This window comes from Geotrypetes seraphini, chromosome 6 (genome assembly GCF_902459505.1).
Source record: "Geotrypetes seraphini chromosome 6, aGeoSer1.1, whole genome shotgun sequence".
Lineage (NCBI taxonomy): Eukaryota > Metazoa > Chordata > Amphibia > Gymnophiona > Dermophiidae > Geotrypetes > Geotrypetes seraphini.
Window position 1 is genome coordinate 185,372,164 of NC_047089.1, and position 25,785 is coordinate 185,397,948.

At 44.8% G+C, this 25,785-nt stretch overlaps 1 protein-coding gene across 14 annotated transcripts in view; it reads right to left on the bottom strand.

The window, feature by feature from the left end:
• The window catches only part of CAMK2B (calcium/calmodulin dependent protein kinase II beta), a 385,126-nt gene that overhangs the window by 60,064 nt on the left and 299,277 nt on the right, over positions 1 to 25,785 (bottom strand). For 6 of the 14 annotated variants that reach the window (XM_033948501.1, XM_033948496.1, XM_033948502.1 and 3 more), the window contains 4 exons: positions 24,768 to 24,808; positions 20,738 to 20,809; positions 12,901 to 12,945; positions 9,435 to 9,483 (listed from right to left, as the gene is read on the bottom strand). In XM_033948501.1, the coding sequence (XP_033804392.1) occupies positions 9,435 to 9,483; positions 12,901 to 12,945; positions 20,738 to 20,809; positions 24,768 to 24,808 (207 nt within the window). The remainder of the gene's footprint in view (positions 1 to 9,434; positions 9,484 to 12,900; positions 12,946 to 20,737; positions 20,810 to 24,767; positions 24,809 to 25,785) is intronic. The other 8 variants (XM_033948504.1, XM_033948508.1, XM_033948497.1 and 5 more) reach the window with 3 other exon arrangements.

Sequence of the window (25,785 nt, forward strand, 5' to 3'; positions counted from 1 at the left end):
CGAAGGAATTGAGAATAAAAATGTTATCTCTCACTGTAAGAATCAGCTTGTTGGACTGTAATGGATTCCCTTTTAATTTTGTATTATTATCCTATTTTGGTCACAATAATTTCCTTTTCTTGGGTTTTATTATCTAAATTCTGGGCAAATTATAATTATACAGTTGTGTCTACTATTTTATTTCTTAATGGTTGATTTATGTTTATAATGTTTGTTACAGTAGAATGTTTGTTACAGTAGAATACAGTAGAATTACAGTAGATAAATATGTTAAAAGTTCAATAAATAATAAAAAAAGAATACATGGTTCAGACCAATGGTACATCTAGCCCAGTATCCTTTTTCCAACAGAATCCCAAAAAGTAGTAAAATTCCATGCTACCAACTTCAGGGATAAGTAGTTGCTTTCCCCGTGTCTACGTTAACAGCAGTTTATGGACTTTTCCTCCAGGTATTTGTCTAAACCTTTTTGAAACCCAGACATATTAGCCACTGGTACCATAAACTCTGGCAACATGTTCCAGAGCTTAACAATTCATTGAGTGAAAAATATTTTCTCCTATTTATTTCAAACTTCATGGAGTGGCTGTGATAGGACAGAGTACACTACTGGGTTTCAAGGAAGGATTGGATAAGTTCCTGAAAGATAAGGGGATTGAGGGATACAGATAGAGGTAGAGATAGGCTATGATAGGGCATAGATAGGAGGACAGGGGGGGCTTAAATGATCTAAACAAGGATCACCTTACAGGTCATGGACCTGATGGGCCGCCGCGGGAGCGGACTGCTGGGCGCGATGGACCTCTGGTCTGACCCAGCGGAGGCAACTTCTTATGTTCTTATGTCCCCTTATCTTTTGCACTTTTTGAAAGAATAAACAACCACTATACTCCATTCAGGATATTGTAGACCTCTGTCATAGGGTGGGCAACCACAGTCCTTAAGGTCTGAAACTCAGTCATGTTTCCAAGATTATGCATGGGATTGATCTGCACGTATTGCTTCTATTGTATGCAAATCGATCTCATGCATATTCATTGTGGAAATCTTGAAACCCCCAACTAGGTTGTGGCCCTTGAGGACTGTGGTTGTCCACCTCCACTCTTTCATATTCCCCCTCAACTGTCTCTTCTCCAGGCTGAAGAGTCTTAATTTAAACCTTTCCTCATATGAGAGGAGCTCCATCTCCTTAATCATTTCACTCGCCCTTCTTTTACACTTTTCTAATTCCACTATACCTTTTTTGAAACATGGTGACCAAAAATGCACATAGCATTCAAGGTGAGGTCGCACCATGGAGCGATACAAAGGCATTATATTTTTTATCCCTTTCTTAATAATTCCTAACATTCAGAGCTCCTTTTATCAAGCCACGCTAGCAGTTTAACGCGTGGAATAGCGGGCGTTAAACCGCTGGCCGCACTAGCCGCCTCTTGAGCAGGCGGTAGTTTTTGGCCAGCTTAGGGGTTAGCGCGTGATGAAAAGTCACGTGCGCTAACCCCGCTAGCACGGCTTGATAAAAGGAGCCCTCAGTTTGCTTTTCTGGCTACCACTGCATACTGAGCAGAAGATTTCAACTTACTGTCTACAATGACACCTAGATCTGTTGCTTGGGAAACGACTCCTAATGCAGAACCTAATATCAAGTAACTATGATTTGGATTATTCTTCCCAATGTGCATCACTTTGTATTTGTCTACATTAAATTTCATATGCCGTTTTAATGACCAGTCTTCCAATTTCCTAAACTACTCCTGCAATTTCTCACAGTCTGCATATATCTAAAGCCTCTGGAACATTTCAGTGCCTGACTTGTAACCTTAATTTAGCTCTGCATTCTTTGAGTTCTTCATCCTTTCAGCCACTGAGGAAAACTTAATTTAAGGATATTATGCTAAAGACCATCTTTTTGCTGGCTATTTGTTCTGTAAGACATGTTTTGGAATTACAAGTGCTTTCCTGCTAGGAGCCAGTTTTGCATTTTACAGAAGGGGCATTTCTATTCAGGTGGTTCATTCTTTTCTGCCAAAAGTGGTATTGATTTTTTATTTAATCAACAAATGATGTTGCCTTCCTTCAAATGGCAAGATTGTGGGGAGGAGTACTGACCCTCTCTGATGATGTGTGTAAAGTTTTTATCTGGTACGTGGAGGTCTCATGTGAGTTCTGGAAATCAGATTTGTTGGTCCTGTTTGGACGGCTTAAGAAAGGAGCAGCTGCATTAAAGGTTACCAGTATGCACTGGTGAGAGAGACCATTTTTTCAGCTTATATTCTCTAGAATTGTGTATTTCTGAGGACTTTTAAGGCTCTCTTGACCTGAAGGATAGCAGCTTCCTGGATGGAGTCATGTGTGAGATGTCTGAGATTTGTAAAGCTGTGGCAATGGCGACTTTTGGTGGGATCCCGTCCAATGTGAGGGATGCTTTGTTACATTGCTTTTGGACTAGTCTGGGTTACAATAAGGAAGGGGAAATTTGATATTATATGCTAATTTTCTTTCCTTAAATTCTCCAGATCAGGCCAGGCTCCTGCCCTAGAGAAGTTCAGATTCTGTTGTTTTGTTGCTCTAGAATGAATATTGTTCTGGGGGGGGGGGGGGAAGGGTTCCTTCTGTGGATCTAGAACCCTGAATTTTCCTTCTTTGGAAGAGGTGGGAAAGGGGTTTTGGGGTGTTTTTTTTTTCTATCTTTGCTTCACCACAGAAATATTGGTGAGTAGCTGCTATATGGGCCCTTTATAAGGCAAGACTCACAACCTGTTGTTCTGTGTCTCATCTATTGATTGGTGGCCATAACCACTGGATTAGTCTGGAGGACTCAAGGAACGAACATTAGCAAGCGAGACCAAATTTTCCCTTTTAAATGCCTTAGGCCCCTATGAACTAAGGCCTGGATTCTCTAACCGGCACCAATTTTTCAGACACTGGTAAATGCCAAAGCTCAGTAAAAACACCGTTTAAATGACGTTTATAACTGAGTTTCAAGGCACCTACTGGTGCCTAAATAATCAACATCGGAATCGTGCTTTAGGCCACCTAATGCCACTGTAGGCACAATGCCTATGGAGGCGCAATTCAAATCACAGATAAGCGCCAGAAAACCCTGGCTTACATTTTTGGTGTCTATCTTTGCCGGAGGTGTGATTCTGTGCCCGGTACCATCACTTTTAAGGTGGCCCCCGACAACAGCGCTGGTTGCAGAATCTGTGTCTGACCTACTATGATAGCTGATTTATTATGATATATTGGTGGATTCATTAAGGGATAAAATGCGTTGAGGGTCTTCTCCAATTGTGTTAGAGAAGACCCTCAACGCATTTTATCCCTTAATGAATCTACCAATATAGCATCATAGTAGGCCAGACACAGTTCACACCTTATATACTACCTTTACGAAAGAGAAAAGGCTAAATTGGTTTATAGCCAAAGGTAAAAAAGAAGAAAGAACACAAAAAATCTTAAAGAAAAGATAAGCAATTATATAGCAAAGGGGCCTATAGACCTCCAATCAGGATGGATTAGTATCATTGCACCCAACCGTCAGTGGGAACTCTGGCAAAAAATCTGCTATCCCTGAGAAGTGGCTCCGCAGTTTGTGCCCTGCATTTTGTCTTACTCAGACAAACACATGTCCCATGGAACATAGTATAATGTTTTACTGCTATTATAGCCTACTATGTCTGCCTTGTCCCTGTATGTGAGCCTGTGGATTTGGAGGAGCCTTGGTTTGTTCCAAGCAGTAGCATGTTCAGGGATACCATAGGGCAGAGGTGTAGTCCACCCTAGACACCGTCCACCCCAGGCAAAGTCCACCCAGCCCACCCAGGCGCAGTCCATCCAGGCGCAGCCCACCCAGAGGTGTAGTCCACCTCAGGCACCGTCTTGATTGGATTTATTATTGAGGGCAAATGCACCTGTCCCCTTCTCTGCCCTCCCCACCGCTTCTTCCCCACTCCTGCGCATGCGCACTGCTTCCCTCCTTCCATACCTCTGTAACATTCCTGGCACAAGCAACAACTCCCAAACTTCTGTCGGCTCTTCCTCTGACGTCACTTCCTGGACCCGTGCCTAAGAATTGACATCAGAGGAAGAGCCGATGCTGGCGCGACAGCACTTTGGAGGTTGCTGCTCGCGCCAGGAATGTTACAGAGGTATGGGGAAGAGAAGCAGTGTGCGCGCAGCAGGAGGGGCAGGTAAGGAGCATATGGAATTGGGGGGGTAGTGAAGAAGAGGGCGGCGGAGGGGTGCCACCACTCCAGGCGCCTCTCACCCGTGTTACACCACTACCACAGTGACTGTATTTAGCTATAAAATCATAGTCTCAACTGGTGGCCCTAGGAGCAGAAGGGAAGTCACACCTCCTGCTACATTGTGTTTTCTTTCGATGATCTCAGGTAGAGGCCTACTGAAACCAGCTTCTTCGGTTTCAAACAAACCTGAATCTGTGGCCAAAATTTGCCTTTTGATTTCAGTAGAAGCCAAAACCAAAATTGGTGTGTGGGGGGAGGGGGGAGGGTTCAGTTCTGGAGGGATATAATGTGGAACAGGAATGTTATTTTTATTATCTTTGCCATATACTGAAGAATCACAGTGTGCCAATTTTGGATGTTTGAATCCCTGAACCTGGTTATTGTATTTGTTTGACTTGAAAAATAAAATAACCCCCCCCCCCCACATGTGGACTATGAAAAATGCAGGAAGACCTTAGGGCAGGGGTAGGCAATTCCGGTCCTCGAGAGCCGGAGCCAGGTCAGGTTTTCAGGATATTCACAATGAATATGCATGAGATAGATTTGCATCTCAAGGAGGCAGTGCATGCAAATCCATCTCATACATATTCATTGTGGATATCCTGAAAACCTGACCTGGCTCCGGCTCTCGAGGACCAGAATTGCCTACCCCTGTCTTAGGGAATTAGAAGACTGGGCATCCAGATGGCAGAAGAAATTTAATATGGACAACTGGAAAGTGATGCACATTGGGAAGAGTAATCCAGATTAGAGAATGACACGGTGAAAAAATTGGTCCCCGTCACCGCCCCGTCCCCGTCTCACCATCCTCTGCACCGCCCCGTCACCGCCATTCCCTTCACCGCCCCGTCACCGCCACTGCCACCCCATTGACCGCCCCGTCACCGCCACTGCAACCCCATTCACCGCCCCGTCACCGTCACCGCTGCATACATAAAAGCCTCAAACGGGTACGATTTTATATACTTTTCTTTATTTACGTATAAAGGAAACATTCTTTAAAACTTTAAAACTTTAAAACTTAGTTAAATATTAGTTAATAACTATACAAAAACAAAACACGCAGAGAAAAAATTAATTAATATAAATTCTCAAAACTGACACATTTTGATCACTAAATTTAAAATAGTTATTTTTCATACAGTTTTTCAATCACTAATCTTCCACCACCCCTGGGGCTAGCAATGCAAAAACAAACACGACATGTACTTTAAATGCTTACAATGTTAGCCTACATGGTAAGTAGACACGGCCGCTGTACCTAATCGCGGCAAAGATCTCCCTGCCGTGATTAGCATAGTGACCGCGGCTACGGCTGCAAGTCTCCCCTCCCCCCAGCGATCACGGCAGGAGGGCACCCAACCCCTCCTGTAGACCCCCCCAACGGCCCTCCCGACAATCGCAGCAGAAGGGTACCCAACCCCTCCTGCCGGTCCTCCCAATGGCCTCCCCTAAGATCGCCGGCAGGAGGGTACCCAACCCCTCCTGCTGGACCCCCCCCAACGAACCCTCCCACCCCGGAACCCCCTTAGTCTTACTTTCCAAGTTGGACCGGACGGCTCCTCACATGTATGGCCAGCAGGCTTGCCTCCGTCCAAATGAGGCGGGCCCGCCCCTACCCTGCCCAACCCACAGGATCCTAGGGCCTGATTGGTCTAGGCACCTAAAGCCACTCCCGCTATAGGAGGGGCCTTAGGTGCTTGGGCCAATCAGGCCCTAGGATCCTGTGGGTTAGGCAGGGGAGGGGAGGGGCGGGCCCGCCTCATTTGGATGGAGGCAGGCCTGCTGGCCAGACGAGCGAGGAGCTGTCCGGTCCAACTTGGAAAGTAAGACTAAGGGTGGTGTTTCGGGATGGCGGGGTTTGTTGGGGGAGGGTCCGGCAGGAGGGGTTGGGCACCCTCCTATTGGCGATATAGGGGGCCGTTGGGGGGGCCGGCAGGAGGGGTTGGGCACCCTCCTACCAGTGATCATAGGGGGGCTGTTGGGGAGCTGGCAGGAGGGGTTGGATATCCTCCTGCTGCGATCGTCGGGGGGCTGTTGGGGTAGGCAGGAGGGGATGGGTACCCTCCTGCCGCGATCGTTGGGGAGGGCTGGTTCTGTCGGCATGAAGGGCTGAGGGCGATCGTCGGGGGGGGGGGGCGGGTTCTATTGGCAGGAAGGGTTGATCTGACAAATGAGGAGCACGGTGAAACACAGGTAAATAGCGGTTCCTAGAAGGGGGGACATTGGCCTATGGGGACAAATCTATTCACCGTTTTTGCGGGCGGTGAAAGGATTTGTTCCCGCGTCTGCGGCGATTTGCTAATGAGGTCACCATAACCCGCAGCCAAACCGCAGCCACGCAGCGGTTCGCTGCGGGGATCGCTCCCCGTGTCATTCTCTAATCCAGATCATAGTCACATTATTACAGAGTCCAAGTTTCAAGTTTATTGATTATTTGTATATTGCCTATCAGTGGAGGTCCTCAAGCATTTTTTCCTATCTGTCCTAGCGGGTTCACATTCTACTTAGTGTACCTGGAGCAATGGAGGATTAGCGCCCACTTTAAGAGTCAGCATCTAAGAAAAAGATCTAGGTGTTATTGTAGACAACATACTGAAATTTACCCAGTGTGCTGGGATGACCAAAAAAGCAAACAGGGTGCTAGGAATTATTAGGAAAGGGATGATAAGTAAAACCAAGAATATTATGATGCTTCTGTATTGGTCCAAAATGCGACCTCACCTTTAGTTCTGGTCACCATATCTCAAGATATAGCAGAATTAGAAAAGATTCAAAGAAGAGCAACCAAAATGATAAAGAGGAAGGAACTCCTCATATCAAGAAAGTCTAAGAGATTAGGGCTCTTCATCTTAGTCATCTCAGAAAACAGATGGCTGAGGGGGGATATGAGTGAGGTCTACAAAATTCTGAGTGGTATAAAACTAGTAAAAGTGAATCGAGATTTTACTCTTTAAAAAATGACAAAGACTAGGGGACACACAATGAAATTACATGAAAGTACTTTTAAAACAAACAGGAATTTTTTTTTTCACTCAACAAATAATTAAGCTCTGGCACTCATTGCCAGAGGATGTGGTAACAGAGGTTAGTGTATCTGATTTTAAAAAACATTTGGACAAATTCCTGGAGGAAAAGTCCATAATCTGCTATTGAGACAGACATGGGAGAAGCCACTTCTTGCCCTGGGATTGGTAGCATGGTACGTTGCTATTATTTGGGTTTCTGCCAGGTACTTGTGACCTGAATCAGCCATTGCTGGAAACAGGATACTGAGCTCAATGGACCCTTGGTTAGACTTAGTATATAAAATTCTTATGTTCTTAATCCCCCCTCCAGTCTCAAAATGCCTGCAATGACCTTCACTGGCAGTCTTGTGAGTGCTGCTAGAGATCATGGCAGCCATTTTGGCAGTGAAGAGGACTGGACATCGCTCCAGCACCAACCACCCACTAAGACCACCAGGGATGGACAGTAGGCCTGAAGGAGGGAGGGGGCTTGTTCTGTGTGTAGGGGAGGGAGATAGGGGACAGGGGATGGAAAGCAAGGGAAGTCACCATAAAGTTTTGGTTCCAGCCGAAAATGCACTAGCAATTTTGGCCGAAACCAAAACAAAGGCAAATACAAGTTTAGGCCGGTTTCAGTACCAAAGCTGAAACCCAAACCAAAATTCAGTCAGCCTCTAATCTCAGGGTCATCTCCAAATGAATGGAAAGAACCCTGTAAGAGTAGTTAAAGCATACTAAGAAGCTCATCCACTGTGGCATGGAGGAGGTAACCTGCATTTCTGCACAGAGCTATAGAAATGACTCTAGCCAGCTTGTTGAGCATACAAGGATGGATCATGCTGCCATCTGTTACTATGTTATGCTTCCTTTTCCTTTATATTTTCCCTTTGATTATAACAAACACTGAAGATGTGAGAGTTGAGAAATCACTTCCTGAAAATACCACTTTTCTGTTAACAAGGGACTGAGAGCTTGTCCTCCCTTCCATACATACATCTTCAGTGGAGTTCCCTCCATCTATGAAGTATTTAAGTGATTATGAATATTTTCTATTGCAAACTGCCTAGGAGTTTAGGTGGGTAATAGTTTTAAATAAATTAGTCAAGAGCAACTATTACATGAACTAGAAGTCAATAATATAATGTTCCCATGTAAAGGGTATGAGCAATGCAACCTAAAGTAGATAGAAATATTAAACAAAAAACAAATTTAGCTGCAATCAAGAGGATGGACTTCTAAAAATCCTCCAGTGAAAAATCATGGCTGAAGTGGAAGCATCCAGCATCCACACTCACAGAGAGAACATGACAGAAGTCATAGCTTGCCATTACTGGGAAGCTGAGTTTAGGGCACCATACGTATAAAACCCAGGCTTAGGAGAGTCATCTAGGGCTCCTTTTACTAAGCCACGCTAAACCGCCAGCCGCACTAGCCGCTACCGCCTCCTCTTGAGCAGGCGGTAGTTTTTGGCCAGCGCAGGGGTTAGCGCATGATGAAAAGTCATGTGCGTTAAGCCCGCTAGCGTGGCTTGATAAAAGGAGCCCATAGTGTCATGTCAGAAAAAAAAAACCAAAACAGGTTGATCTAGAATTGGTTTTAGTCCATTGCATGAATACAGTTGTGGCTCTGCTTTTCCTGAAAACAGCAGGGATATATCTCTTTACATGCACTGGGATAAAACCAGGATTGACTCAGTTGTCTCTTCTGACATGGCTCTAGATTTATTTATTGGTGCATGGCAAACAGTCTTCTCTCTTACTCAATATTTTGACGCTGCACTAATCAACATGGGATCAATCATCGTGGTTTCCAGCTTTCTTCCTTGGTCATGGAAGGAAGTGAAAGTTCACATGCCTGTATATCTAATATCTGCGCCAGTTTGAAGGATGAAAGCTGTATCATCATATGCAACACAATGTGGAGAAGCTTCAGGGTGAACATCCCCATTTTGATGACCCAAAATATGAGGGGAGAACTGCTACATTGATACTGGGTGGTCTTTCCCTTTGCCTTGCTGCAAGAGAGGTGCCTGGCTATAGGTTCCACATCACCGCTCAGCTCTCTCACTAAACTACCTGGTAGGGGTGGTTTAAGAAATAAGGTGAACAGGTGATGCGACTTTTAAGCCCATACTGGGCTCCCTTTGATCCCATTGCTAAGTGTGATAGTACTCTACCTTTCATGTCTTCATCCTCAATGGTGGTGTTGGTGCTGTCACTCGACTCCTATAAGAAGAAACAGAAAGTGAAGGGGCAGGAGGGGAGAGAATAAAAAAGCAACAGGAAGAAAGTTACCTAAGGCATATAATGTCAGCATAGTCTGATAAACATGTTCAATCAATAAGTCAGGGCTGCTGCTCATTTGCATGTTCACCATGATAAATTTGTATAATGACACTTCTCAATTTTAGATTGTGATTTTGTTCTACTACACATTTTTGATGTATTATCACTGTGTTTTTACAGCTTTTTACTTATTGTAAACCGCACTGAACCGTAAGGTATTGCGGTATAAAAATAAAATTATTATTATGACTCAGTCCCCAAAATTCTAATTCTTCTCTTCCCTCCCAGATTGTACACACAGTAATTCTTTATGATATGAATGGATTAATCTGCCCCTTAGGAGCTGGGAACATTTGATCCCTCTACCAAGCATGCACTTCAGGAAGCAAATGTCAGGCTTCTGGAACTGAGGCACCCTCCAGCCATTGTGAATCCAAATCAAGCTGCATTTGTGGGTTTGAGTCCTAGTTCCTTATGTGTTTTCTTGTTCTATCATCCCAGCTCACCCCTCACACAAACACTTTAGGATCACACTTCTTGATTCTTCCATGTACTGCTTATGGGTCTAGAAACATACCATATGTTTAGCTTGCAGTTACTGACTCCAGACCATTTCAACTATGTGCCATTTTCCTTCACCTCTTTAATTTCCATGTAAAGATACCTAAAAATAAGGATTTGTGTCCCAGTATGCCTTGCGGTGAGGACCAAAAATGAGGACTGTCTGTCCAAGCATTCAAGGAAAGCCTGGGTCACTGGGCACATATGACCACGATGTGGTATTAACACTGTTTTTAGCCACTGGAGTTAGTATAGTGAAGGATCACAGCATATCGTTGAATACTCTACATGCAAGGCAGGTTATTGGTTGGCTTTAGGTTAGTGCTCCTCCCTACTTTTTCTAGAGACTATTTTGCATGTATTAATGAAACTGGGCCTAGAAGTTTATAGATGGAGCAAGCAATAACCAGGATTGTTTTAATCTGATACTGATGTCATGGAGGAAGCAAGATGTAGATGATCCAAGCTTTGATGACAACAAACAGGACGGCTGAAGTGCTGACAAGTTCTCAAGGTCTTTGCTACAATAACTGCAGTACTACCCCTTGGACAAACTTTGGCCTTTGACAAGAACAGAACCGGCTGGTCCCAGTTATCCTTTTAATTGCTTTTAGTGCTATGTTGACAAACGATGGGAAGAAAATTTATTACAGGGAGGGTACCCAGTCACAAACTGATGCCAGGACAGGTACATTCTACTGGGATCATCACTATGCTGGATCACCATAAAATCCATCTTTACCAGCAGGAAATCAGATGGCAGAAATCTCTTACAACCTCATTTCTATAAAAGGGTCTGATCACATAACAATTGTCAAAAGAAAAATGAACAAGCAGAGAAACATAAAATGCTGAATTCCTTTCCTGGTTTGTTGTTGTTGGGTTTTTTTTTTTTTTTTTTTTTTAGAAGTGATCAAACAAATTATGCTTTTTAAAACAGGCTTAGCTATTCTAGTAGTATGTCTAATTTTGTGCATTTTGCAATGCTTGAGTCACTCAGTTCTTTGTGATTCTAAAACATATAATTTCCAAACCCTCTCCTGTGCTAATAATTACATCCAAACTTGTCTTGGACTCCATAAGGCTAATACGAAATAAATGTTATCTTGAGCGCACCCAGGACATACATGTGATTAACAAAGTGCTGTAGAAATCTATTTTAAAAAGTACTGAAGTGTGCTGATCTCCACTCTGCACAGTGACCAGTGACCTTACTTGGGGCACAGCATTTTTTCAGTTTTGAAACTGTGGTGGGGAAAATGTTATTCTAGAGAAGGCAAGAGAGTAGCAAATCACAGAAAGGGGTAAGTTGTCATTTCACCACTAGCTTTCAAGGCATTAACCCCTGAGGTAATGGAACTGCTGAATGCAGAAAACCCAGTAAGAAGATAGTGGAAATGAGCTCCAAGGAAGGACAATCTAGGGGGGAGGGGTTATTTTTTTTGTAGTAGATTTAATCTGTCTGTTTTAGCATTGATCATCACATGTCCCTAATAGGGTCAGGTTGCAGGAAGTTCTCAGTCTTTGCCAAAGGGCCCATCCTTAGCTCATAGCTCAGACACTGTGTATGGTTATCAGCTGAAAGACCGAGAAGTGATTCATGGACAACTATAGATCAGGTGTTGTTTCTGGCTTCCAGAGAAATTGGTAGTGGAAATTAAGACCTACAGCAGAGAAGGCTGAGAATGTAACATTTCATTTGATTTAGGAATTTAATATTATGTCCTCCTTGATATATATCAAGGAGGATTATTAATACATAAAACTGAGTCCATATGAAACAACTGAAAAAGGGACATGGAAGAGTTGGTAAGCACTAATTGTGGTGAAAGTTTGGCCACTTATGACTCTTGAACTACACATACTTAGTTCAGGGGTTTTATTTATCTGGTAGGCTGCCATATTGCCTCAGCACAATACACAAGGAGCATTGGAACAAGGCAGCTGACAGTCATCTTCTGAAGCTTTGGTTGCTTCATTGTACATTAGAACAATTTTCATAGTTTCAAGTTCTACTATCTTTTTTTTTATATATAGCTAATAGCTACCTTAATATTTTTACAACTCAATCCAGCCAAGGTTGCTTCACTATATCTATGTCATCTTATGAAGCATTCTAGAGCTTGTTTCTAAGGTCACTCCAGACAATCTGAGAAATACTGCTCTAGATTATTCAGTCAAATAGCCAGATTGGTTACCCTTCCAGCCCTTTATCCTGTATGCAGTTGTTTTGTGACATGTTTTAAAATAATAATACATGGTTTCATAGTATAGCATGCTAACAGTACATACAAAGAATTCACATATAATAAAGCAGCATATCATAGCAAATCCCTTATCAAAAGGAAGAGGCTAGGATCCAAGAGCATGATTGTAGGAGCAGAGTAGTTGAACCCCTGGAGTAAGTGGATGGGTTTGAGGGTGAACATGTCAGCATCAGGCGCAACTGAACAAGTCTGGATGTTGTGTTACCAACCTCACACCATGCTACTGGGAGATATTAATCTAGCCTCATCTCTCAAACTCCCATCCCAATATCATGCTGAGAGAGCATCAAGGGAATAGAGATTTGATAGTGGACTGGACTAGCATCCCACAAGTTAAGGATGGTAAGACTGAGACGTAAGAGAGTGCCACTGCATGGTGGGAATCAGGGAGGTAAAGCTGTACGGTGAGTGTGAAAAAGAAAACAACCCAAGAAAACAAAGGAAAGCAAAATTGTTCAAGGTCGCAGGAAAGTTTAAAATGAAGTTTTTCTTGTTCCAGAGTGAAATGGAAAAGAGAGGAAGGAAATACCTTAATCCCATCCACGGGGTTATGGATAACGGTGGTTTGTGGCTCCTGGAGAGGGAGAAAGTAAGAGGAAGAGAGAGACAACAGATAAAGGAGAACAGAAGGAAGGGAGGGATGGAGGAAGAAAGGGGAGAGTGGGTAAAGCCAAGGACCAAAGATTAATTTGAGAAAGAAAAGAGTAAGGTGAGAGAGATGAAGATGATGAAAAGAACAGGGAAGAAAGAAAGAAAGAGACAGAGACCCAGAAAAAAACAGGAGGGAAACGAAAACGGAGGGAGAAAAGCAAAAAGTAATTAGTTTGGCAAAAGGCAAATGATTAAAAAAAACAGAGAGAGGTAGGTAGCTAAATCATGAAGAGAAAACTAGCAGTAGTAACCTGGACCTGGATTGACAGGACCAAGATCAAAATGTTTTTGTCACTGCTCATTGGTTAGATGGAGAACCTTTGGAAAGGAGAACTGATGTGGGCTTAGGAAAGGAAAGTTTTCACACAAGCCTTATACCAAGAAAGGGGCTGTAACTGCACAGACAGAGGTAGAATTTCTCTCTGTTCTCCTTACCTGGATAGATGGGACCTGGGCTTGGTGGCTTGTATAACTTACATCTGGTTCAGCTTCATTGTCGCATAAGTTCTCCACCTTATCTAGGTCAACCTGAAGAAGTCACTCCAGTCCTGGTTTTGCACTCACAACATGCAGAGAATTGAAGTTCTGCTATCCTTTAGAAAAGTGGAGACTACATCTCTCTGCATGCAATAGAGCAAAACCAGAACTAGATCAGCTTCTTAGTGAGGTGACCCCCACTTACACATACTCCTCTACACAGCTTGCAATGCCTAGATTGTCAGCTGTTAATATCTGCCTACTCCCAATTGATACACCCCACTGCTTCAAGTGTGCTCCCAGAGCAGCAAAGTTAAAGCAGTGTGGTATTGGTTGTCCCTAATTCTACCCAGTGACATTGGTACTGCACATTCCATAATATACCAGAACTGGGTTGTCAGAAATCCAGGACTGGCCTGGATAACTTGGCAAGTCTCTTATTGTACTCCAAGCCTAGTGTTGACTGTGGCTATGGAAAAAGTGGAAATGCATGACATGGGAGTCAGGAAATGAAGGCTTGAAAGGAGGGTTGGAAGAAATCAAAGAGAAGAAACCCTTCTAAGTCTCTTGGGCCTTTGGCCCCATTGATATCTCAGGCACCAAATATATTTCAAAGTGATTATTAAAATTTGTTAGTCTAGATATTGCAGGCACTGAAGACAGCTTCATCTAAAGAATACAGTGGTCCTGGCTAGAAATGGTGAACAATCAGCAGTACAACTCAAACCCAGCAGATAGTTTTCAGCCTGGTTTCAGTCTGTTAGACATTTCAGACAACACCTGGGGAAATCCACCAAATTTCTTCCCTGGCAAATCTGGGTGAAATTTGAGAGAAATCTGTAAAAGCCCAAAGTGGAGCCAAAGAAAATCTGCAGGCAGATTTGACAAAATCTACTTCTTCCCAAAACATGGATCCAGATATTTTAGGACCTGCAGCTTCATAATGTGCCTCTGGGCTCAGAATTTTTACAGTATCTCCTATAGGCAGAGCCATGAAAAGAACTGTAGCATTTCTACTCATTTCATAACCCATGATGTTCTCAATTTGGTGTGTACTTCGTTAAAAATCAGAAGTGCATATAAAATGGTCCAAAATGATCACACCCACCTAACAGATTCAATCTGTTTGGTCCAGTTAACAGTGATAACTATGGGCTCCTTTTATGAAGGTGCGCTAGCGGTTTTATCTCACGTACCAGATTAGCGCGTGCTAGCCAAAAATCTACCACCTGCTCAAAAGGAGGCGGTAGCGGCTAGCACGCGTGGCAATTTAGCGTGCGCTATTCTGCGCGTTAAGCCCCTAGCACATCTTCGTAAAAGGAGCCCTATGTTAACACAGAAACCATTCTGGAATATTCACAGGCATATTTTCTTAATAGTGTTGACTTAGTCCTGTGTTTACTTCACTACATAAGAGACTTGTTGCTCTGATTTCCTAATTACAAGACTACAAATTCATGCATATAATGGGGTAAATGCAAAACTGGATCAAATCTGTCTGTGATTCTGGAGCCAGTTAGCAATATCACCTTAGATTTCAATACACTCTCCTTGTGAGGCCATTTACAGCACCCTAGGTGACTCACCGGGCTGGACATTGACAAGACATGTGATGGAAATACCAGACCTATTGTCATCTGGGACTTGTAGTTCAGGGTCTTTTAAGCCAGAGCTGTCAAGGCCTTCCTCATGTGTCAACTCACTAGCCACTCCTACAACAATGCCATGCTATCAGGTCACTGTCTAGATGTATCATCATCTCTTAATCTATTCCTTATATAGACCCTTTTAAATACTACAACTCTCGTTCCTGCTTTTCAATTAACGGTGGACATTCTGATTCATTTAAGTACCCACATACAATTACATTTTCAGTTTTAGATGCCAAGCAATTGTCATCTTTAAGATTCTGAAGTATTTTCAGATTTGTTGAAGCCAAAATAGAAAGATTGCCCTTTACATACACATTCATTTTCATGCTATAATTTTAAGATGATTTGGGAATTAAAACAAAACCTAAGAACACTGGAAAGATGTGTTCCATGTAGTATCCAGACTTTGCAAAGATGTTGTTTCCTGTTGATGAGATTCTCCAAAGACACATCAGAAGAGGATGTGCATATCTCTACCTCTGCCTGTAGGAATATGCTAAATGTATATGTAAAATTTTCTGGTTACACATGCAAGCTCCTGCGTATGCAGAGCTAAAAAAAACAACTAAAAAGACCAGATATACGAAGTGCTGTTCAACCTCCAAACTTTCAAGAACACTTAGAGAGTCAGAATTCTGGAAATCTGAAAGCATGAATCGCTGGATTTTTGTATCGGTTGACCAAAACTGGTCGTGCAAATTTGGGCACACAAGATTCAAGTTTATTTTAAATGTCTTACCCCGCCTATTGGAGATGGGCCTGGAAATTAATAAGTCAATAAGGTGTCAACAATCAATAATTGGGGTTAATTGACATCAATTTGGATTTGCTCACACATCTGACCTAGTCACTGTTCTAGAGCATCCATGCCTCCATTTTACAATGAGCAACTTAAAAGGGGGCATGGGTAGATCAGGGGCATTCCCAGAAATTAGGTGTGATATGTAGAATACTAGGATTTCAGCAGGTGTATTTTGCTTATTTAAACCAGGGGTGTCCAACCTGCGGCCCGAGGATCACATGTGGCCCTGTAAAGTATTTTGTGCAGCCCCAGTCGAGGGCGATGCAGTGTTTTCCTCTGCTGCCCCCGGGTGTTTACCGTCTTGCCGGCTCCCTCCTCTGTCTTGCTGCAGCGTTTGCGCATTTGTGCGGCCCCATAAAAACGTTTTTTGGCCAATGCGGCCCAGGGAAGCCAAAAGGTTGGACACCCCTGATTTAAACCAACCATAGTCCGCACAATCTATAGATTCCTTGGATTACAACTGATACATACAAAATCAAAAATCAACAAGGGAACAATGCATAATAAAAAAACAAGGTAAACAGTTTTACTCCTTCATTACTGTCAGACTCCGGCTGCAAAAACTCCATTAGCCACATTATTATTTGATCCTGTATGCCTGCTGTTTTTAATTCTTTTTTTATTTTTTTTTATTTATATCATTTGAAAATCATAACAAGTAATACACTTGTTCAATCAACACAAAAAGATGTAGGGCTCCTTTTACGAAGCCACGTTAGCAGCTTTAGCACATGCAACATTTTATCACGCGCTAACTCCCGCGCTAGCCAAAAAACTACTGTCTGTTCAAGATGAGGCGGTAGCAGCTAGCGTGGCCGGCAGCTTAGCGCGCGCTATTACGCGTGTTAAACCACTAACGCGGCTTCGTAAAAGGAGCCCATAATATAGAAGCAAACAGAATAAGTAACAAAAAACACTTCTTCTTAGACCCCCAATATAAATGCAACGAGAGGGAGGGTCAGCGCAAAGGGATCTGAGAAAACAAAAAGTAACAATCACAAGAAAATGGTTTTAGCGAGAAACAACTGCTCTAATATCTAATAAACCCATTTAGTCCCTGACAATTTTTTTCATGTCCAAAAAGCTCCTGAGGTGTTCGGGAACAAAGAAAGTACATTTTGTCCCCAAATATTTAATGAGGCATTTGCAGGGATAAGCCAGATGAAAAATGGCTTCTTGCCTCTTTATTAGAAATAATGGTATCTCTTTATTTACGTCCGGTTAGATCCAGATACGCTGTCCCACAAAAGGAGCCTGAGCCTTATGAATGTACAACTTTAAAACAGCGTTGAGGTCTTGCTGAAAACTAAATGAAGCAAGTAAGGTGGCTTTCTCGTCAATTATCGTGTTAGATGTTTCCAATATCTCAGAAAGATTTCCCAAATCTAACGGTTGACCCAATACTCCGTGAGTAATTCCTGGGATTTTGCTCCCTATCTGCTTCTTAAGACAAGGTAAGTAATAGATTTTGTTTAAAGAAGGAATAGTCTCGGGAGCGAAACCCGGTATTTGCATAAGGCAATTCCTAGACAAAACTGCAGATCTGTACAAGACGTAGGCAAGATTTATTTGTGACAAAAAGATATATATGCAAACCCTTTTACCAATCAGAAGAGATCTCAGGTGACTTTAGGAAACTTAGCAGCCTCAAGTTTAGATGCCTGTTGTAGTTTTCTAACTGCTCTATTTTCTTATGAATTAATAGTTTATCCTTAATTAAACTTTCGTTGACCACTTTAAGAGCAGTAATCTCTTGGTTTACAGCCAAAAATCTTGAATCATTTTCCATCTTAGTATCCTCTACAGTTTTTGTGAGAGTCTACCTTTTTTTTTTTTTTAACCAATATTGAAGTTTCCTCTGCTGTTTTCCAAACAGTTCCTTCTATCCTCTGGAGCATTTTTCACACATCAAGCAGGGTTACCTCCGCAGGGATTGGGAAGATATCTTCCACCCCAAGTTGGCTTTCAATTCCCGCACCTCCTTCCTCAATCCCACTCCCCTCGTTGGAAAGGACTCCCAAAACCACCTTGGTATCGGGGCTGCTCCGAGATGCAGTTGGGTCAGCCGCGGGGCACGGAGGAACTATCGGGTCTGGAGGCGAGAGTGAAACTTTGGGCTCAAAGGTGGCACCTAAGTCCCACAATGCTGATTCCAGCAAGGAGAGGAGTTCTGGTGGCAAAATCCAAGACGGTCTGCTGCAAAGGCGTAGAAGTTTCAGCCAGTGAGTGTCCCAACCAAACTGAGCCTTTCCTCTTGGTATGGGGCATATTGTCCACGAAGAAAAATCGAGCAGAGACTAGGCAGCAGCACACCAGTCATGCCGCCATCTTGGCCACTCCCCCCCCCGCCTCCACTGTTGCTTTCCATCTGCTGTTTTGAATTCTTTTTAAAATGTCTCCATAAGAACGTAAGAACACAAGAACAGCCATACTGGGTCATATCAATAGTCCATCTAGCCCAGCATCCTGTTTTCAACAGTGGCCAATGCTGGTCACAAGTACCTTGCAGCAACCCAAATAGCAACATTCCAAGCTACCAATCCCAGGTTAAGCAGTGGCTTCCTCCATGTCTGTCTCAATAGCAGACTACTGACTTTTCCTCCAGGAACTTGTCCAAACCTTTTTTAAACCCAGCTGCGCTAACCACTGTCACCACATCCTCTGATAATAAGTTGCAGAGCTTACCTATTCTTTGAGTGAAAATATATTTTCTCCTAACTGTTTTAAAAGTATTTCCATGCAATTTCATTTAGTGTCCCTAGTTGTACTTTTTGAAAGAGTGATAAATTGATTTGTGGACCTCAATCATATCCACTCTCTGCCATCTCTTTTCCAAGCTGACGAGCCCTAACCACATTTTATATTGCTCTCAACTTTGGTAGTTCCAAATCTTTAGACCTACAATACTAAAGATGAACGATATTCCTTTAATCTTAAATGAGAAATGAAGGAAGCTCCAATTATACCTTCTTTGCTGATCTCAGGGCTCTAGGTGGCTGCTAAATGTGTAGGCAAACAATCCCTCTGCCATAAAATCATAGAAAATGACAGGTCCACAAGGCCCACTAAGACTGCCTCTTAGTGATGTAAAGTTCTAGAGCTTGTCCAATTCCATGTTTTGCCCTCACACCATCAGACTCTCCAAGCTTATCCCAAGACTTTCTTGAATTCTGTTACTGCTGCGGGCTCTGCTGGGAATCATAGCTCCCATTTCCAGTAGCCTGTTAATCATAATAGATAGTGGCGTAATTCTTTAAACAGAAACATTTTTGTACCTAATTGGGTTTTAGGTCACTAATTCTATGAACAGAGAAACAAGTCTGATGCATGAAACTATTTGAATTTAGGACTGAATGCAAACGCCTGAATACATGCGACACTAATCTCTGGGCGGGTTTGATACCTAATGTTAAAAATCAGTCGAATGCATCCAATTTATAGTTCATTCCTCATAATAACCCACACTTTGGACCATCAGCCTCCACTCAAATGCTTAAGTTGTGCCTTTGTAAAGTTTTTAGGTACCCTTCAGATTTAAATAGCTAATCAATGCACACATTTTGTTTGATAGTTTACCCCCATTTGTGAAGGGGATCAGCCACCCATCTTTACACAAACAATGATCATTTATCCCTGATGCTTGCAGTCTTAAATATAGGGAGCAAAATCAGGATTACTAGTACCAGAGGGCACTATAAGAGCAGCAGGAGCATTAAACCTAGACAGACTTCCTACATATCTTCTGTGCAACCCTTATTCTGTGATAATGGGCTATCTGAAATCTTTTAATTTCATTTCAAGTGCCTTCAGGCACTAGCTGTCTTATTGTTTTTATATATTGTTACCAAAAAGTATTGTAACAAGATTAAATAAAATAAAGCAATGGGAGAACTGCCCTAAAATTCCACAGCAGACAGCTCATACACTGGGGCCCCCACTTGTGAACGAAGCGTAAGTGTTTGAAGAACCTTGGTTTCAATAAAGCCCTAGGGTCTGTCTGCCTCTGTACTGAGTAGCTGCTATTGTATTTTTTTTTTTGGGGGGGCGGGCTGTGGGGAGTAAGGGTGGGGCAGGAGCAGTGTGCCCCAGGTACCGTCTTGGTGGAGGCACTGGTACCTCGTCACTCCCCCATGCCACCCTTGCATCCTCCTTTCCCTGCCCCTTGTACCTTTTTAAAATCTTTGCAAGCACAAGCAACTACTCTAGCCTGTTGCTGGTGCAGGCCTGGCTCCCTCTGAAATCACTTCTGGGTCGTGGGGCCAGGAAGTGACATCAGAGGAAAAGCCAGCATGAGCAGCATGCAGAGAAGCTGCTCATGCTGGTAAAGATTTAGAGGAATGGGGGTAGGAAGGGACGGCACGAGTGTGGTGTGGAGGCTTGGAAAGAGCAGAGGGGGAGGCAGAGAGGAGAGCGTTTGTGTGTGTTGGGGGGGGAGGAGGGTGCGAAAGGAGCGGGGAGGCTGAGAGGAGGGCTCCACTGTCCTGGAAGCCTCCCACCCTCGCTACACCACTGGGTGGGGGACCTTAGCAAGAAGGAAGGAATGAATGCCTACTGAGTAAGCACATTTTGAGGCAGGCCATTCTCATAAATAATATCACCACTCATCAGTAAATCAGATCCAGATGACAGTTCATCTACTCTCCCTACATCTCCCCAACCCAGCTCTCCAGAGTCTCTTCCATTAGAGCCAAAAGGAAGAACTCCTGGCCAGCCATTAAGCTCTCTTTTACAAGCACTCCCCCCACTTTTTTAGGGTTGAATAAGAGACAGAAAGAGGTAAATACCAGTGCTGCAGGAGGGATGTTTCCTTTTGGGCTTGTCACCCCGGCACTGTTTTTGGTGCTGTTTGACTGAGGCTGGGAAAAAGAAATGGAGAGAGATCAAGAATAAGATAAAGCATAAAGTAAAACAGAAAGAGAGACTTAAGAGTGATACCTCTGGCTTTCCCCCATATCCTATAACAGGGTATCTAAATTTATGCATCAATTGCATGCTTAAAATTATAGAATGCTGCCACGCGTATAAGTGTACACCTAAGTGCTATTCTGTAACTGCATGCTAAAATGTTTTAGCACATAATTGTAAGAGGGGCACCTACCGTGGAGAGCATGGGTGGGGCATACTGTAATTTAAGAATGTAAATGCCACATTTAGGCATTCCCAGTTATGCCATTCATAGACTCAGCGTACATGTATGCGTAGGGTTACTAGATGTCTGGAAAAACCCGGACATGTCCTTTTTTTAAAAGCCTGATTGGGTTCCCGGACAGACTTTCCAAAACCCAGCAGTCTGTCAGGGTTTTGGAAAGCCCTGCGCTCCGGCTGTGTTTGGAGGGCCTTCAACAAGCATGCACGGATTATATCACACGCATCCGCGCATATTGGAGACCCTCCAGACGTGGCCTGGAGGTTGGCAAAAAAGAGACGAGGCTTTTTGGAGGCGGGATGGGGCAGGGCTGGAGGCAGAATGGTGTGGGGCTAGAGGCAGACCAGGGCAGGGCCATGCATTCGGGTTTTCCCATCCTTAAATAGGGTATCTCTATGTATGCGCCTAAATTTAGGTGGACCAATGCCAAAATACACTACTATTCTATAACATGGGTTCTCAACCCAGTCTTTGAGACAAGTTTATTTGCTATTTATATGCCGCCTATCAATGGAGATTGTCTAAGCGATTTTACATTCAGGTACTCAAGCATTTTTCTCTAATGTACCTGGGGCCCAGGGTCAGGAGCAGCACTGGGCTTGAACCCACAACCTCAGGGTGCTGAGGCTGCAGCTCTAACTACTAGGCCAGTCAGGTTTTTATGAGTATGCATGAGATAGATTTGCATACAATGGAGGAGGTACATGCGCATTTGTCTCATGTATATTCATCGTGAATATCTTAGAAACCAGACTGGCTTGGTGTGTCCCAAAGACTGGGTTGTGAACCTTATAGAATACTGTAAGCTCACTGCCTGTGTTATTTGGGCATCTTTATTTGCTCAGTTATAGAATTGCTGCTTTATTCACAGATAATGGCTTTTCGCTCCCTCCTTTGTCCTTTGAACAAACTGATGAATCAGATACATTCTCTGTTCTTTATTCTAGTCTGTTTTAGTTTGGATCAGCTTTTCCCATGTCCTCACTTTAATTGTTTTCTTTATTGTAGTCATCTCTCAGCTGTTCACCTATTCCAGGCTAAGCTTATCAATGCCACATCAAGTCACCAGCTAGCAATGTTCCTGCAATAGCTTCTGGCTCCACATAGAACTCAAAACTTAATGAGTGTCATTTCCCAAGATCTATGCCATACATGTGCAATATCTGAGCCCTGAAGTTTCAAAGCCTGTCCTGCCAAAAGTAAGATACAGTGGTGCCTCGCATAACGGACGCCTCGCACAGCGAACGCTGCGCACAACGAACTTTATGTCTTGATTCGTACAACGAACTTCGTTTCACACAACGAAGTCGCCCGAGCTGCATCCTTCCGCGCAGGCACTGCGCTTAACTGCCCTCTCTCCGCCTGGCTCCCTCTTGCCCCCCCCCCGACTCCCCGACACGATCGGGGCAAGAGGGAGCCCAAGCCCTCTTGCCCCCCCGACTCCCCGACACGATCGGGGCAAGAGGGAGCCCAAGCCCTCTTGCCCCCCCGACTCCCCGACACGATCGGGGCAAGAGGGAGCTCAAGCCCTCTTGCCCCCCCGACTCCCCGACACGATCGGGGCAAGAGGGAGCCCAAGCCCTCTTGCCCCCCCGACTCCCCGACACGATCGGGGCAAGAGGGAGCTCAAGCCCTCTTGCCCCCCCGACTCCCCGACACGATCGGGGCAAGAGGGAGCCCAAGCCCTCTTGCCCCCCCGACTCCCCGACACGATCGGGGCAAGAGGGAGCTCAAGCCCTCTTGCCCCCCCGACTCCCCGACACGATCGGGGCAAGAGGGAGCCCAAGCCCTCTTGCCCCCCCGACTCCCCGACACGATCGGGCCAGGAGGGAGCCCAAGTCCTCCTGGCCACGGCGACCCCCTAACCCCACCCTGCACTACATTACGGGCAGGAGGGATCCCAGGCCCTCCTGCCCTCGACGCAAACCCCCCCTCCCCCCAACGACCGCCCCCCCCAAGAACCTCCGACCGCCCCCCAGCCGACCCGCGACCCCCCTGGCCGACCCCCACGACACCCCCAACCCCCTTCCCCGTACCTTTCTGTAGTTGGCCGGACAGACGGGAGCCAAACCCGCCTGTCCGGCAGGCAGCCAACGACGGAATGAGGCCGGATTGGCCCATCCGTCCCAAAGCTCCGCCTACTGGTGGGGCCTAAGGCGCCTGGGCCAATCAGAATAGGCCCGGGAGCCTTAGGTCCCTCCTGGGGGCGGGGCCTGAGGCACATGGGCCCAACCCGACCATGTGCCTCAGGCCCTGCCCCCAGGAGGGACCTAAGGCTCCCGGGCCTATTCTGATTGGCCCAGGCGCCTTAGGCCCCACCAGTAGGCGGAGCTTTGGGACGGATGGGCCAATCCGGCCTCATTCCGTCGTTGGCTGCCTGCCGGACAGGCGGGTTTGGCTCCCGTCTGTCCGGCCAACTACAGAAAGGTACGGGGAAGGGGGTTGGGGGTGTCGTGGGGGTCGGCCAGGGGGGTCGCGGGTCGGCTGGGGGGCGGTCGGAGGTTCTTGGGGGGGGGCGGTCGTTGGGGGGAGGGGGGATTTGCGTCGAGGGCAGGAGGGCCTGGGATCCCTCCTGCCCGTAATGTAGTGCAGGGTGGGGTTAGGGGGTCGCCGTGGCCAGGAGGACTTGGGCTCCCTCCTGGCCCGATATTGTCGGGGAGTTGGGGAATCGGCGGGGCAAGAGGGCTTGGGCTCCCTCTTGCCCCGATCGTGTCGGGGAGTCGGGGGGGCAAGAGGGCTTGGGCTCCCTCTTGCCCCGATCGTGTCGGGGAGTCGGGGGGGGGCAAGAGGGCTTGGGCTCCCTCTTGCCCCGATCGTGTCGGGGAGTCGGGGGGGGGCAAGAGGGCTTGGGCTCCCTCTTGCCCCGATCGTGTCGGGGAGTCGGGGGGGCAAGAGGGCTTGGGCTCCCTCTTGCCCCGATCGTGTCGGGGAGTCGGGGGGCAAGAGGGCTTGGGCTCCCTCTTGCCCCGATCGTGTCGGGGAGTCGGGGGGGCAAGAGGGCTTGAGCTCCCTCTTGCCCCGATCGTGTCGGGGGTGCCAGGGACCACACGGAGTCACCCACCGTACCACCCGATTCGGGTAAGCGCAGGTATCGGTGGGTGGCTTATTTGCGGGGGGGTGCCTTATTTTACATTTTTTTCTAAAAAGGGGGGGCTGTCTTATTTGATGGCCCTGCCTTATCATCGGGGAAACACGGTAAAAAAAAAAAAAAATGAACAGTTAAGTCCCAGTTTTTGCCGCTGAGACTCTGCCCTCTCTCACTGTAAAATTAGACTCTACTTAGTCTGTCTTTAAATTTAAAAAATGTGTGTTGTTTTAAAAAACAATTATGTTTTTAGATGTATCTAAATAAAAATAATAACCAAAAATTTATCTTTTTTTATGTCATCTTAGCATATTTTATGCTGCAGAACGAATTATTTTTTTTTACATGTATTCTTATGGGAAAACGCGTTTCACATAACGAACGTTTCGCATAACAAACTTGCTCCTGGAACCAATTAAGTTCGTTGTGTGAGGCACCACTGTACTTCATTAGTTCAGTTAAAACTTGTCATCAAGCAAATTTATATAATCTTTCTACACTTGACCAATAAATTACAATCCACAACAGCCTGTGATGGAACAAAAGAGATATGAGGATGTGAAACATCAAAATGTTATCTTACCTTGCCTCCATCAGCTTTCTTGTTCAGTAAACTCTTAGCTGCTACATTTGTGAAGAAAAAAGGGAGACAAAACAAGACGAAATATTTAAATGTTTGCCCCCTCAAACTTGTAACAGCTACAATCAGGTATGGCAAAAGTCAGCAAGACCATATGTATCTTAAATGCTGAGGGACTGGGAGGAGGCTACTTCATGCCTCTGTTGAAATGAGAATGAAGAGAGATGTGAGGTGGAGAAGGAAGAGGCAGGTAGAGGGAATGCCATCTTGAAAGGCTAGTCAAAGAATGAAGGGGCCACATTTTTAAAAATATGAACTTAAGCATAGCAGGCCAATTCTCGTATGTTATGACAGTAAATGTCAAAGGCTAATCACCATCATACTAAAAGAAAACAAAGGGCATAAGTGGGAGAGAAAAGGGGGTGAGGGGTATTCCTGCATATACCCAACAGATCTGTGACTTAGATGTGACCCAGCAGGAGAAATAAAGTTATACTTTCTGCATATGACTGCAAACATGCCATCACTTATCATATAAAATTCAAGTCTAAATTCTTACAAATTCTGGGACACATGAAACAAGGGAAGAGGATCTGAAACTAACACATATATTCCTGCCAACCTCTCTGGATGCCCAAACTATGGGTTTCAAAGGAGTGAAGGGATGTGAGATGAAGAGCAGTCCTCATAAAATACAAAGGTACCCCAATAGAGCACCAAAGTACCATGCTTCCACTAGTAGCAGGCCTGGTTCTTGCACACAATGGTAACTTCCAGTACCCATTTTATGCTAAAGCAGTGCCAAATGGCACATTAAGGTCTAGTCAACAACCCCAAGTTCAAATCAGCCTCTCTTCAGCTTTTATAATAAACTGAAAAGCTATATACAGGCAAATTAGTTTTCTGTTTTTAAAGACTATTTCCCTGCATATAGAGATGCAGTCATAGTTTGGACAAGCTGATTCTGCTTATTATCTCCATAGCAGTCCTAAGCAAACCAAAAATCCATCTACTCAGCAAG